Below are 13,259 nucleotides of genomic sequence, written 5' to 3' on the forward strand. Positions count from 1 at the left end.
GAACAAAATGAAGTGAAGTAGCGTGTTGCATTACCAGCACCTTAAACTGCAGAGTTTCCCTGAGTCCACACAGATTGAATCTACGAGAGCGTGTAGAGGTTGTGGTCTCCTTAAACGCGAGATTCAAAAAAATCAGAGAGAGATCACGGTGGAAGAAGAAGAAAAGCGTTGTACGATGGGCACACGTGGAGAGAATGTGACATGATAGCGCTGAATTGTAAAATTATATTTGAGAATAAAATTTAATTAAAATATTATGAATGACTATTAATTTTATTGATACTAAAAAGTGATATTTAATAAGCTACTTAATTTTTTCTATAAATTATAATTTTGTTTACGAAAAAAAATTATTTGTATTCTTTTAGTAATCAATTATGATTTCTATCATTTTTCTTTCTTCTTTCTGTCTTACTTGTAATCTACTTATGATTCAGCTCTTTGACTCCGTCTTTTGACTCATTATTTTCATGCTCACATTAGTTAATATCTATTAATTTATTTTCTTCTCTTATGTGTTGTGCATGTGTCTCATTGTTTCTATATCAAGTAGTAGAAAAAGCTAGTTGACATTTCTTCCTTTTTTAGTGAGCAATGTGTCATATTAGATGAAAGGCTAAAAATCATAAATTACAACTTGTATTATCATTCACTTAATTTGTCTTTTGTTTGCCTGTTACTTTATTTAATTATAATTATCTTTTCTATTAAAATATTGATTTAGTAATCTTAATTCCAATACCTTGATAGTTTTTCATAGTATATAAAAGTTTTATAAATATTATTTAATTTTATCTCAAATCATGACCAATTGTGTGATTGAGCTATTGATTACATCAAAGCTCTAGTCAAAAGCTAAATACACATTTTTGGATTGAATAATGACATTTTTTGAGTGACAAAGATGATTTTTGTTTATTTATTTTTGGCTTCTGTTCGTTTATTTCTGGTTATAATTGCTCTTCAACAATAGTTTATTTATCAATTTGATGTAAAAAATGTTTTCCTTAATGGAGATTTGCCAAAAAAAATTATATGGAGAAACCTTCCAAATTTGTTGCTTAGGAAGATTCTTTTGGATTAGTATATTGCCTTCGCAGATCTTTATATGGTTTAAAATAGTCTTTTAAGACTTAGTTTGGAAAATTTAGTAACGTGATTCAACAATTTGGTATAACTCGAAATGAAGCAAATCGTTCAGTTTTTTATTGTCACTCAAGTGTTAGATGTATCTATTTGATAATATATGTTGAAGACAATGTTCTTACCCATAATGACCACTATGGAATCTTCCATTTGAAACAACATATTCGTCATCATTTTTAAACCAAAGATCTTGGCAAACTTAGATACTTCTTGGGTATTGAGGTAGCACAATTCAACAATGATATTGTTATATCTCAAAAGAAGTATACATTGGATATTTTGGAGAAAACTAAATTGATGAATTCAAAACCTATTCATGGATCTAATACCAAACTTTCTTACCAAATCAATAGGAGTCTATTTCAGATCTTCAACAATATAGAAGATAAGTTGGGAAATTAAATTATCTAACAATTACTTGTCATGACATTTCTTTTACATTAAGTGTACTGAGCCAATTTCTCAACTTTCCATGTGAAGATCATTGGAATGCAGTCATTTATATACAAAAGATCTCTTAGAAAAGATTTATTATATACGTTCAATAACCATATAAAAGTTATTTGTTATTCAAATGCTAATTAGGCAAGATCTTTAAATGAAATATCTATATCCAAGTATTATGTCTCTATTGATAATTTGATTTCTTGAAAAAATGAAAAACAAAATATTACGACAAGATCTAATATAGAAACAAAATATAAAAAACCAAACACATTAAAATTAATTATCATTGAAAAAAATATATTTAAACATATTGAGATTAATTATTATTTCATAACTCAAATAATTGATTAATAAATACTTTACTAAGTCTTTTAAAATTAAGAATTCATTATATTTGTAATAATTCTTTTATATATAATTTATATGCACCAAATTAATGAGTATTAAACATATTATGTTTTATATTAACTAGAAAAACAAACTTTTTTTTGTTTGATATTTATACTGTTATTTTAACATACTATTTACCATATTTATTTATGTTTAGTTATCATATATATATAAACTTGTATCATTATAAATATATTATTCTATATGTATTTTAGACATAAGAGAAATTAATTTTATACCTAATTTTACTATATTTAATACCAACGATTTCGATCCCTTCCTATAATAATAAAGTCAAAAGAAAAAAAAATGCATGTTAAGAGTTAGTCATGCAAAAACAAATTTGAACTGACTTCACTAAATTCCTGACAACTTTGAAAGTTTCACTCGACCAAAATATTCGCTTACTATGAAGCACCACACTACTGAATGAAAGGAAGATATTTATTTCAATCAGCTTGGATCGCCGAGGTGCTTCATTGCTTACAGAAAAAACTATTTCATTGAAATGGAATACTATACATATATTTGTAACACACACATATATATATAATATATAGAGCAAATACAGGTTTTATCCATATTAGACAATCATCTACAACCTTTCAACAGATACGAAGAAGGGCTTTTGGAACTTATAGCTGAGGATTTGTTGTCATCACCCTTGCTTGGTGTTCCACATTCGCTAAAGTCAAGTGTACGCCGCTCTATCTGCAAACAACAAATTCCATACAACATTAACAATCCGTAGTTTGAACAATTATTTTCCATATTGTTTTACTTTTAAAACCACAATGTCATACGTATATTCACTTTGTTTCTGTTTCCAAATTGCACAGGAAAATGAGAATAGAGAAACAATAACCGTTAAGATTTATCTAGACTCCACATAGTTCGGTAGAAAATGCATTAGAACACTCGGATTTGGGATTCTCTCGCATTGGCAGAACACAGAGCATCAAACAAATTCACTTCCATCTTTTACAAATAGTACTGTCTTACTCATTCAAACATGTTTTTGTAATGTCATATGAAAAGATCCAACTATAATTATAATGCATAAAAGGAATCATTATATTAGCTTTACCAATGCATTTGAAGCCAATTGAGAATGGTTCCCAGGCTGATTGGGAGAACCTTGGTAGTTATCTTTCTGTAATGCCTTGGGAGTTTCATTTACCAAAATCTCTTGAGCATTGGCATATGTAGCAGCAGTATGTTCACTGATCTGTTTTAACAACCCGATTGCATCATAGCTTCTATCACCTGGGCTCATTAAATACCCAAAATCCTGTAAACATGTTTATTGGTTATAGCACACGGTGAAAAACTAAAATCTAACCTACAGACCCAAAAAAAAAATATAGTACCTCAACTGTAAGTTCGGTATCAAGTCTGGGGCTAGATAGAAAAGCGTTGAAGAACCAAGGAGATTTCCATGCGGAAGGTGATTCAAGGCCTTTCCTAAAAGGTGTTCCACCAAATCTACCATCAAACAACAAGACAGTCCAGTTGCAATGAGAGAATTAGGACCAAGGTGAAAATAATCCAGTAGTATGCAGAAAAAAAAAAAGTTTTAAGGTGTGGCACATAGAAACAATTTCTAGGGAAACAGCTTAAGCAATTAGCAGTTGTACCTACGGTTTCAATATAAAAAACAATCAACTATATAAGGAACAATGAAAAATAGAAATACAGGAATAAATAAATGATAACAAGTACAGGGAATTTTACATGCTACATGTTTCAAAACCACCATCCTTTCTGGTTTGTTCCCCTGAATTGTCCACTGGAGCTTGTACACGAGTAACAGCAACAGAAAGTTTTTCATGCTCCTTTGCTCGAACACAAGGAGAATTAGAATTAATCCTTGAGCATGGATTTTTAGAAGATAATTTCAAATGGCCGTTCTGATTTGGAACTTCTTCCAAGGTTCTGTTCATGCTTTTGGGTGTTTTAGTACTTGTACCAAGACCTCTGTTTGATTTTAAACCAACTTGATCAGGAGACAGCGTCAAGTCATTCACATCATGTTCAACCAAAACTCCAGAAGGTTCTTGTTCCTGATAAATAGAATAAAGTGAAAAGTTCATCAAAGAAAAGAGTGAGTATTTCAAAATTTCACATAATTAGTACTTAGTACATACAGTGGCAGCAGCTGACGCATCAACCCTTAGCCGCTGTTGCTTCACATTAGGCTGAGAATTGTCTACAGTATCTTTATGGGAGTTCTTTTCATCGAAAGTTCCATACTCAGTTGGCTTATAAGCTTGTCCGCAATTTTCTTTATTATCATCATCAACACATGCACTGCTGTTCTGTTTTTGCAATGAAGGGATATCCGTTTCCTGAGTCTCATTATCATCGAACATGACATCCAAACTGCAAATGTTTTTGGTGAAGGTAGTCATGTCAGTCTCAAGTTTCTTTTCAACTCTTTTATCTGAGAGCGGTGACAACAAATCTCGGTGCCGTTTCTTTAATATGGATGGTGTACCTGTAAAAGTTTTAGCTGCACTTTTTAACAGTGCATCTGGACTATCACCATGAGAGGGTGAGTCCCACAACTTAAAAGGAGTAAGACAATTCATAGAAGACATCATAAACTGGCGGATTCCCAAGGGACTAAACTCTTGCTGCATATCACTCCCAGATTGTACAAGATCACAGCTGAAGAAAGGAATATCCAAACTTGGAAAACGGGGAGGTTCATAACATAGAGATCCTGAGTCCTCCTTTTCTGTATGCACATTTGTGTTTTGGTCACGTGGTTCTTCCATTACTACAGTACCCATACCATCCACACAGGGAGAACTGGATATGTAATTGACATAAGTGAGGTTAGCAGGTGCTGTGGAGACCAACTGCTGACCGTGTGCCCCATATAAATGATTGTCATTCACAGATGGCCCCTCCCTATCATCACATGCAGAAAGTACTGGAGGATTTGACAGGGAGGACGAAGTTCCTTGATAATTATTAGAACACCGAGGACAAGTTAGCTGAGGAGTTGAGGATCCACCAGTTTCAGATATCTGGAAATTACAAGATTGGCAACGAAAAGAAGTACATCCAGAAAATTTAACTGTTTCTTCACCTTTAATATAATCTACAGGAGGAAAACACCCATCATTTATTGAATCTGAAAACAGAACTCTGCAACATTCATCATCAGATATCAACACATGCTCTGGTTTAAGAGAACCTATAGATGCAGGCACCATGGAAGTTGAAGCACCCAACGCCTCTGAAGGCCGAAATGGAACATTCACCATGTCACAGATTTCACTAGAAGCTACACAATCTCTATGCAACTGCGAGGAATCCTGCCCCACGACCATTGATGAAACATTGGGTAATGAATGTAAATTGATATGACAATCCCCAGTTATGGAATTTCCCAGTTCACGTGATTGTTGCTCAATGAACTGAGAAGTGCATACCTCTTGGTGAGAAATTTCAGGAATGCATATACTAACATCATCAATTGATACATAATATGGCTCTGAACAAGATGCTTGACTTGGACTATGATCCTTTCGAAGATTACATTCTTCATTTGGCCTACAGGTCGCCTCTCTAGTTTGTAATTCAGTATTGCAAACAGCATTAGCTGAACCTTGGCTAGACTCCGAAACCTCTTCTCTTTCAATCCCTTTGGAACAGTTACCATCTCCACTACACTGCAACCTTGTTGATTGATTTGAATTTCCAACATGAAGTACAGGCTCAAACTGATTAAGGACACCAGATGTCAAATAAGAATCCAATTTCTTTTTGACAGAACTGTTCCAGTGATTTTTAATAGCATTGTCTGTCCTGTTTACACAGAATATTGAGAATGAAATAAAATGGCACATGGAAAAATCAGGCACTACTCATACTGTAATTTAGATATCAAACAGTTACTTTAGATACTCCAGAAATCCTTTAGGAGAGAAAAAATATAAAAACAAACCGAAAAACTTCAATTAAAATTTTATTGTCTTTCTCATATCAGAGCCTGCAAAACTTTGTGAATCCAAATTTCTAATGTGCCTTGGAACATCAATAAAATAGAACAGTAACTCGATGTGAAGTGGCTTGACAGCATGTTCACAGTTTACAGAAAAATAATTTAATATGCATATATACCTTCCAGGAATGTACTTTGACAACTCGGCCCATTTGTTTCCAAATATCTGATGATAATGTATTAGAGCCAACTCCTCTTCCTGAGTCCATGCTTCCTTTTTTATAGTAGGATCAAGATGATTAACCCACCTACCACAAATTATATTAATAAAAATGAGCATCAACAATTACTTCGAAAACCCCATCCCAAAATAGACAGGGTTGACTACACAGATCACAACTCATTCAGTTACGTTAAAGACCAAATGAAAAATGAACATCATATTATCCCTACCCCGTAGCTCAAGTTGACGAAAGCACTAACCTCTTTAGTGTATAGTATGATATAGGAATTTGGGTATTAATATGTCCGCACCATCTTAACTATTTTAGTATCCACTTTTCTTAAATGGTTACATTTCCATTTAAACATTCTCAATATCATAATGTATAGCTAAACATACAACATTATAATAAAAAGTGCCTTTGAGCTTACTAGGTACTTGGAAATCATAATAACATCCGATACCTTTCTCTATTTTAACCTGAGTATAGCCAGACATGTAACAGTACAAATAACACTTAACTTTGACCATAGTAGGTACTAGGTGATCATAAATAACCTCCCATGCCTTTCTGCATTTGAACCATCTCACTTATATGACACCCTTAGTAATTTCCCCATATTTTGTATTATTGTTCCCAAATGTTTAACTTCGAAAAATATGATGTGAGTTCTTCCATCCTCAACGACTTGAGGGAGTAGTTTATTTCCAAAATTTGTCAACAAAGCCCAACTCTAATTATGTATGTTGACTCTTCGACCAAAACTATATCATCCACAAAAGAAGGATTAAAGTCCAGATGTTAATCTAACTAAAATATATCTTATTTATGGAAATAATTACATTAATTATATTATATATTCATTTTTTCTCTACCAAAAAATAATTATACTTTTGTAAGCATCTATCTATGGATGCTTTTCAATGATTTAAGAGTGAAATAACAAAAATAAGCTCTTATCAAGACGAAGAGAATACTATTAGATAAATCAACAACCTGTTACGGGTCAATATATTTTAAGCATGAAGTTACCTTTTCTAAAAGCAAAAATGGGTCATGAAATCCACAACCCATGGCATGGCAGGCCATCGTGGTGATTAAAGACATTGGCATATAATAGCAAATAATGGATAGTGAACAATGGAGTCCAAAAACACCATGTTAGTGTTATAGTGTGGCCATAATGATTATTTAACAACATTGATGAAGCAACACTAGTTAAGTGATCAAAGATTCTGCAGACCATATGCCCAGAATTGGTTGTGGTGCCCATACATGCCAAGCACACCAGCCAAGTGCAACTCAATGGGGAAGATAGCAACCTTGACATGACACAATGAAAAAGGGCAATAAGGGAAATCACGGTGCACTATTTAACTACTCTTCTAGTATCTATATTGGTATTGTACAGTGAAAATCTTTTTATTGTGAATTTGACGCTACTGTTAAAACTTATCCATTATTGAGCTATGGATATTATGACAGGTAACAACAAATAAGGTTGAGTGAAATACTCCAGGATACAATAAACTAGGTTGTGAGGACACAATAATCTAGAACAAATTACTTGAGAAAAAAAGAAACTTAATGAATACAGGAACGAATTAGTAGAAATTCAATACAATCCAATAACCATACCTTTCTCGACATTGCTTACCAATACGTCCAGGTAAATGTCGTGCAAGAGATGACCACTTTTTAGCCCCATTTTTATTCACCAATTCAATAATTATCTCATCTTCCTGCTTGCAATTGGATTAAACAAACATGTTATTAATATATATCTAACTAGAGAACTGATAGTCCAAGGTCAGATCAAAGGAATGGAAGCATCTCCGATTGAATGGTAGACTATGATCGAATAGGCTCCAATACCATGTTATCCTTCTAGTTTTAAGCAGGAAAGGTAGAAAGAATAACTCTAATATGATAAAATGAGCACAAAAAATAAATGGAAAGAAGAGAATACCTCTTTAGACCATGGACCTTTAACAAGTTCAGGATTTAAAACCTTTTGCCACCTATGCAGGCATTGCACATCAGTCCTATCCTTGAAACATTCCGCTTCAAGCACATATTTGGTAATTAGAAAAGCAAACATAAAACATTATACAAAAACACATGGATGTGTGCTAAATTTGTTTAAGAAAGTTCCCAAGCAAAAAGAACAAACACTCATAAGAGACAAGCTAAATAAATGGTAAACAAGGACAGATTAAAATTACAATTTGGTTTAGGAGTACGAGGGAGTTGACATTAGAAACCTACCAAGGAAAATAAAGCAAATCTCTCCCCCAACAATACATAGGTTTTCATCTCATTTAAATCATTTGAACAAGTGGCTAGTTGGAGAAAGCTCACTTCTGGTACATGGATCAGGAAAAAGAGATGCAAAACAACTTAAGCACACACTAGAAACTAGAATGTACAATGAATAATATCAATATATTACCAATTTTTTTCCAATTCTTTCCCTTAAATTTCTCAACTGCCTTCCGTAAGATGTCATCCTGCAGCACAAAAAATAACATGACTCTACTATGTGTTACGTGTCTATTTATTTATTTAGTGTATAATTGATACTACTTTTATAACCAAAATTATAAGTAAAAAGAGAAGAATGGAAAACATTAACAAGAATAAACTAAATTAAGTATTTTCTAGGATAAACAACATCACTAAACTTAAGAAAAACTACCTCCTCTAGTGTCCATTGCCCTTTTGTAGAACGCCTTGTAGGGCCGGTAGTCCTCCTACAAATAGATACTTTATGGTTAGCATCACCCAGTTAACTTCATCATCAATGTCTCAAAGAAGAAAAATCCTAGTACGTTTACCGACTACAACCCTAACATTATCAATTCAAATAAAAAAGACAATGTAAAGTGAAGGCACGAAGATAAACTATAATTCGAAAGTATTTCAATCCTCCTGGCTAATAATGTAGCATTTTTGTTTCAAGAAAATACAACATTTAAATCTTATCCATCAAACATCCCCTTTGGGAATAATAAAGACAACATTTATATAAATGAGCCAACACTTGAAAGGTAGAAAATAACCCATCACAGACTAAAATTGCCTTTTATAATAAAGACACGTCAATTGTTTTAACATCTCAATCTAACATGTATTTCATGGGGAAATATAGTTTTTCTCCTGGTTGTAAGAAATCCTAAAACAGCTTATTCAAAATTATAATTTTTTTCAAACCCTCTTCTCGAAACTCCCATCTGGACAAATCCTATTGATTTTTGTTTTGTCTAATCTCAAAAGAACAATTGTATTACAACTATAGCGTTACATTATGGACAGATGAATCAAAATTACCCATGTAATGCTTTAACTCTCTGAGTGCCGTCAACTTGCCCATGAGATGGAGCAGACACGCTCCGGTCACTGTCCATATTCTCAATGGATTGCAACTCTTTTCAAACTTGTTTCTCCAAATCATTATAATCCGTTCCAAAGAGCCACAGGAACAAACCCCTCCTGCACAGAACTAAATAAAACAGAAAAAAAAAAAAAAAGTCAGAACATCACCTTCAACAACAAAAATTAACCAAAAAAACTATATTAGAGGAGACTAATAATGCAAGAAAACACAAAAACCTCTACAAATCCACACCTTTAAACCGTAGATTGTCCGGTTTCTACAAAAATCTTCTAAGTAAAAAAACTAGTATTACTCTAATTCTCTTTTCAAGGATCTAAGTACCATTTAAGCAATAGACACAAAGAAATGAGTATTACCCATTCCGAAAAGCATACTAAATGAATAGAGCGGTGTAGGGAATAATCACCTTAGCAAGATAGAGAAGATCGAAATGGATCGCATTAGCAAATCAGAGAACAGGGTTTCACAAAGAAGGATCTGCAAATTGAACTATTGTAACGATCGGAAATGAAAGGAAAATTTGAAAGTTGAGAGAGAGAAATGGGAACGTTGGAGAGTGTCTTCTTTCTACTTTATCTCTTTCAAACACACATGAATGGGCGGACCCTAAAAGTTTCAAACCCTATGAGTTGTCTCGAAAAATACTATGGTTCCACTAAGAAAAAATGTTACACTTGTCCTAATGCATCAGAAAAATACGTTAATTTTTTAAATATCTAACGGGTACTTCTTCAGGATTTATCTTCAACTGAAGTTTGTAATTTTAATAATTTTAGTAACTTTCTTATAATAAGTTTGAACGGATAAATTATTTAAAAGTTTGTTTAATTTTACATTTAAGTTATATTTAATAAGTCTGAGTAACACACTCTAGCATCAATTTAAATTTATTATTGAAAACTGTGAAATTAAGAGAGAAAATTATTAAATGAGAGTGTGCCCATCAAAATTTATGATTTTTAATAATTCAATTAATAATAAAAAAACATTGATAAGTGTGTATAAAAATGTTTATCTTTATTTATTTTATTTATGATTAAGTAGTTTTAAGTGGCTCACAAGTTTTTACAAGATAGGTGAATGAGTATCGTACGATAATTTAGCTTCAATTATTATTCAACTATAAATATGTAAATATTAATTAAAATAAGAAATTGAAAAGGAAAAACTAAACTAAATTTTGAAACAAATTATAACGTATGTGTTTGTGTTTTTACTTATATATGAGTATATTATGTGAAGATTTTTTAAACTTTTTCTAGCAAAGATTTCTTACTTTTCAAATAGAGATTGTTTATAGGAAAAGCACATGTATGAAAAACAGCTTATAACATCACATCACATATTTAACGTCGAATCACTCAATAGTCAACGTTAAAAATGATCGGTGACATTTTTGTAAATAAATGCAATTATTAAACGTCGTTTAGAATTGTAATTCGACGTAAAAGAATATAAAACGTCGAATGCCCCAGCGTTAGAAGTTAAAAGGTTAGTGAATTCAAAAAAAAATTGAACGGGAGATTGAAAATTCATTCACTTTATCTTAGCGCGTAGGACCCTTTTCTCTGCTCAAACTTTTTTCGAACGAAGTTTGACGACCATCACATGTAATTTTTCTTTCATTTGATACAAATGCATGTTAATTAACTATTTTAGGTATGATTTTCGTTTGTTTTCACCGATTATTTTCATGTTCTTGTCCTTCATAGACACATCCTGCTTTCTCTCTCACTGGTGGCAACACTTTATTCCGATGAACCGAGGTTAGTTTTCGTTTTCGTTTTGAAGAACTTATTTGTTGATAACTTGTTTGTTATTTTTTTGTTGAACTTGTTTGATGTTGTTGTTTGGTTGAACTTGCTTGTTATTATTGTTTGATGTTTGATTGAACTTCTTTGTTATTTGTTATTGTTCTTTGATTGATCCTATATTATTGTTCATAGTTCATGTTTTATAAAATAACAAAAACTGAAAATGATTATTTTTTCTGTTTTTCAGGTCTCGTGGAGCTGTAAAAGAGGATCACAATTATATAAAAAAAAATTGATTAACGTCGTATATTAACAAAATTCGATGTTATTTAACGTCGTATATTGACAAAATTCGACGTTAAATAACATTGTATATTGACAAAATTTGACGTTAAATTCACGTCGAAATTTTTAAATTCGACATCAATTTAACGTCTCCTGATATAACGTCGTTATCGAATTCGACGTGAAAGGCCAAAAATATTCGACGTTATACGATGTTTTTGTACTAGTGGGTTTAGCTTAATCTTAGATGTAATATCGGTTTCTGATAATGACAACACATAGTTAATAACACATGTGTGATATGTGTTACATTGTTCTGTGTTTACATGTTATATACTTTTAATCAAAGTTTTAAATATGTTCAAAGCATTTTTAGGAACATGTTCGTGTTGTTCATTGCATATCACTGTGTTACATATGTGATTATATATGTGATTTCATGAAATATGTTTATGGAATAAGAAAACTACAAGCACTTATGTTGAACTTTAATTGTGTGGCAAAACAACAGTTTTAAGTCGATTTCATTATGGGGTGAACCGATCAAAACTCGTGTCTTTGCCCAAACTATTTTCAAGTGTGCTGTGAGATTTTTCAAAGAGAAAAGTTTTTCAAAATTATGGTTAACATTGTTGCATAATCAATTACATGCGTGTTGTATTCGATTATGTTAGTTATTGTTTTGAAATTCTGTTAATGCTTGACATAACTGTTTAACGGTTATATTTTAATTGTGTTGACCAAGCATTAATTGGTAGTCGATTGCATTAATTGCGCATTCAATTATTTGCTATGTTTGTTGCTAACTATAATAACAGAATTATGATATTCGATTACATTAGTAGTGAAGTCGATTTAAATGTGTCTCTGATGTGTTATTCTATAAATAGACACGAATTTGAATTCTATAAGAACTTTTGTGATTCTAACATTTTGTGATATCTTTTGCAGAAAGTGTGATCTTACAAAAAGAGAGAAAAAACTCCAAGAAACAAGATTGACCGTGGTAATCAACAACTTTTGATTTCTTGAATAGCAAGACTGTTGCGTTTTCAAAGGTTGATCAATCTGCATATTTGGGTAATTTAGTGCGATCAGAGGTGTTTTACATTTTTGAAGTGAGGTCTTCTGTAGAAAGCTTGTTGTAAAAACCTTGATCATTATAGTGCATTTGCTTCCCATGGTTGGAAGGACACTGGATGTAGGCAGGTTGGCCGAACCAATATAAAAACACGGTGTTTGAATCTTTTGATCCCTACTCTTTTACATTTAATTGACTTCTTTCTGTATTCATTCGATTAAGTTTCCGCTCCATTAGAAATCTTTTACCTTGCATTTCTAGAAAAAATTAAAGGCATCTCTTTTTGTGAAAAAGATTTTAAAAGATTTTGTTTTTACATTTTACCAATTCACCCTTCCCCCTCTCTCTTGGTGTGACAAATTAAGCCATTTTATTTTAACAATTGGTATCAGAGCAGATTTTCATAAAATATTTGAAAAACTAATCGATTACTATTGTTGATTAATCGATTGTTCCTGGAAAATGGCTTTCAATTCTCATACCTTTGGTGAAGGTGCTTCAACAAATAGAGCACCATTATTTGTTGGGGAAAATTATGTCGTTAGGAAAATAAGGATTTTAATCTTTCTTGAATCGATGG

General features: G+C 32.1%; 1 protein-coding gene across 1 annotated transcript; it reads right to left on the minus strand.

The window, feature by feature from the left end:
- Positions 1-2,317: 2,317 nt before the first annotated feature.
- Positions 2,318-10,214, minus strand: LOC106764907 (transcription factor MYB3R-1). Its single transcript, XM_014649345.2, has 12 exons — positions 9,966-10,214; positions 9,493-9,664; positions 8,861-8,915; positions 8,615-8,672; positions 8,132-8,226; positions 7,801-7,904; positions 6,118-6,246; positions 4,131-5,802; positions 3,718-4,046; positions 3,354-3,468; positions 3,071-3,274; positions 2,318-2,694 (listed from the first exon to the last, which is right to left on the minus strand). Exons 2-12 carry the CDS (start codon positions 9,567-9,569, stop codon positions 2,575-2,577), a joined length of 2,958 nt encoding a protein of 985 aa, XP_014504831.1. The 5' UTR covers positions 9,570-9,664; positions 9,966-10,214; the 3' UTR covers positions 2,318-2,574.
- Positions 10,215-13,259: the final 3,045 nt, after the last annotated feature.

This window comes from Vigna radiata, chromosome 6 (genome assembly GCF_000741045.1).
Source record: "Vigna radiata var. radiata cultivar VC1973A chromosome 6, Vradiata_ver6, whole genome shotgun sequence".
Lineage (NCBI taxonomy): Eukaryota > Viridiplantae > Streptophyta > Magnoliopsida > Fabales > Fabaceae > Vigna > Vigna radiata.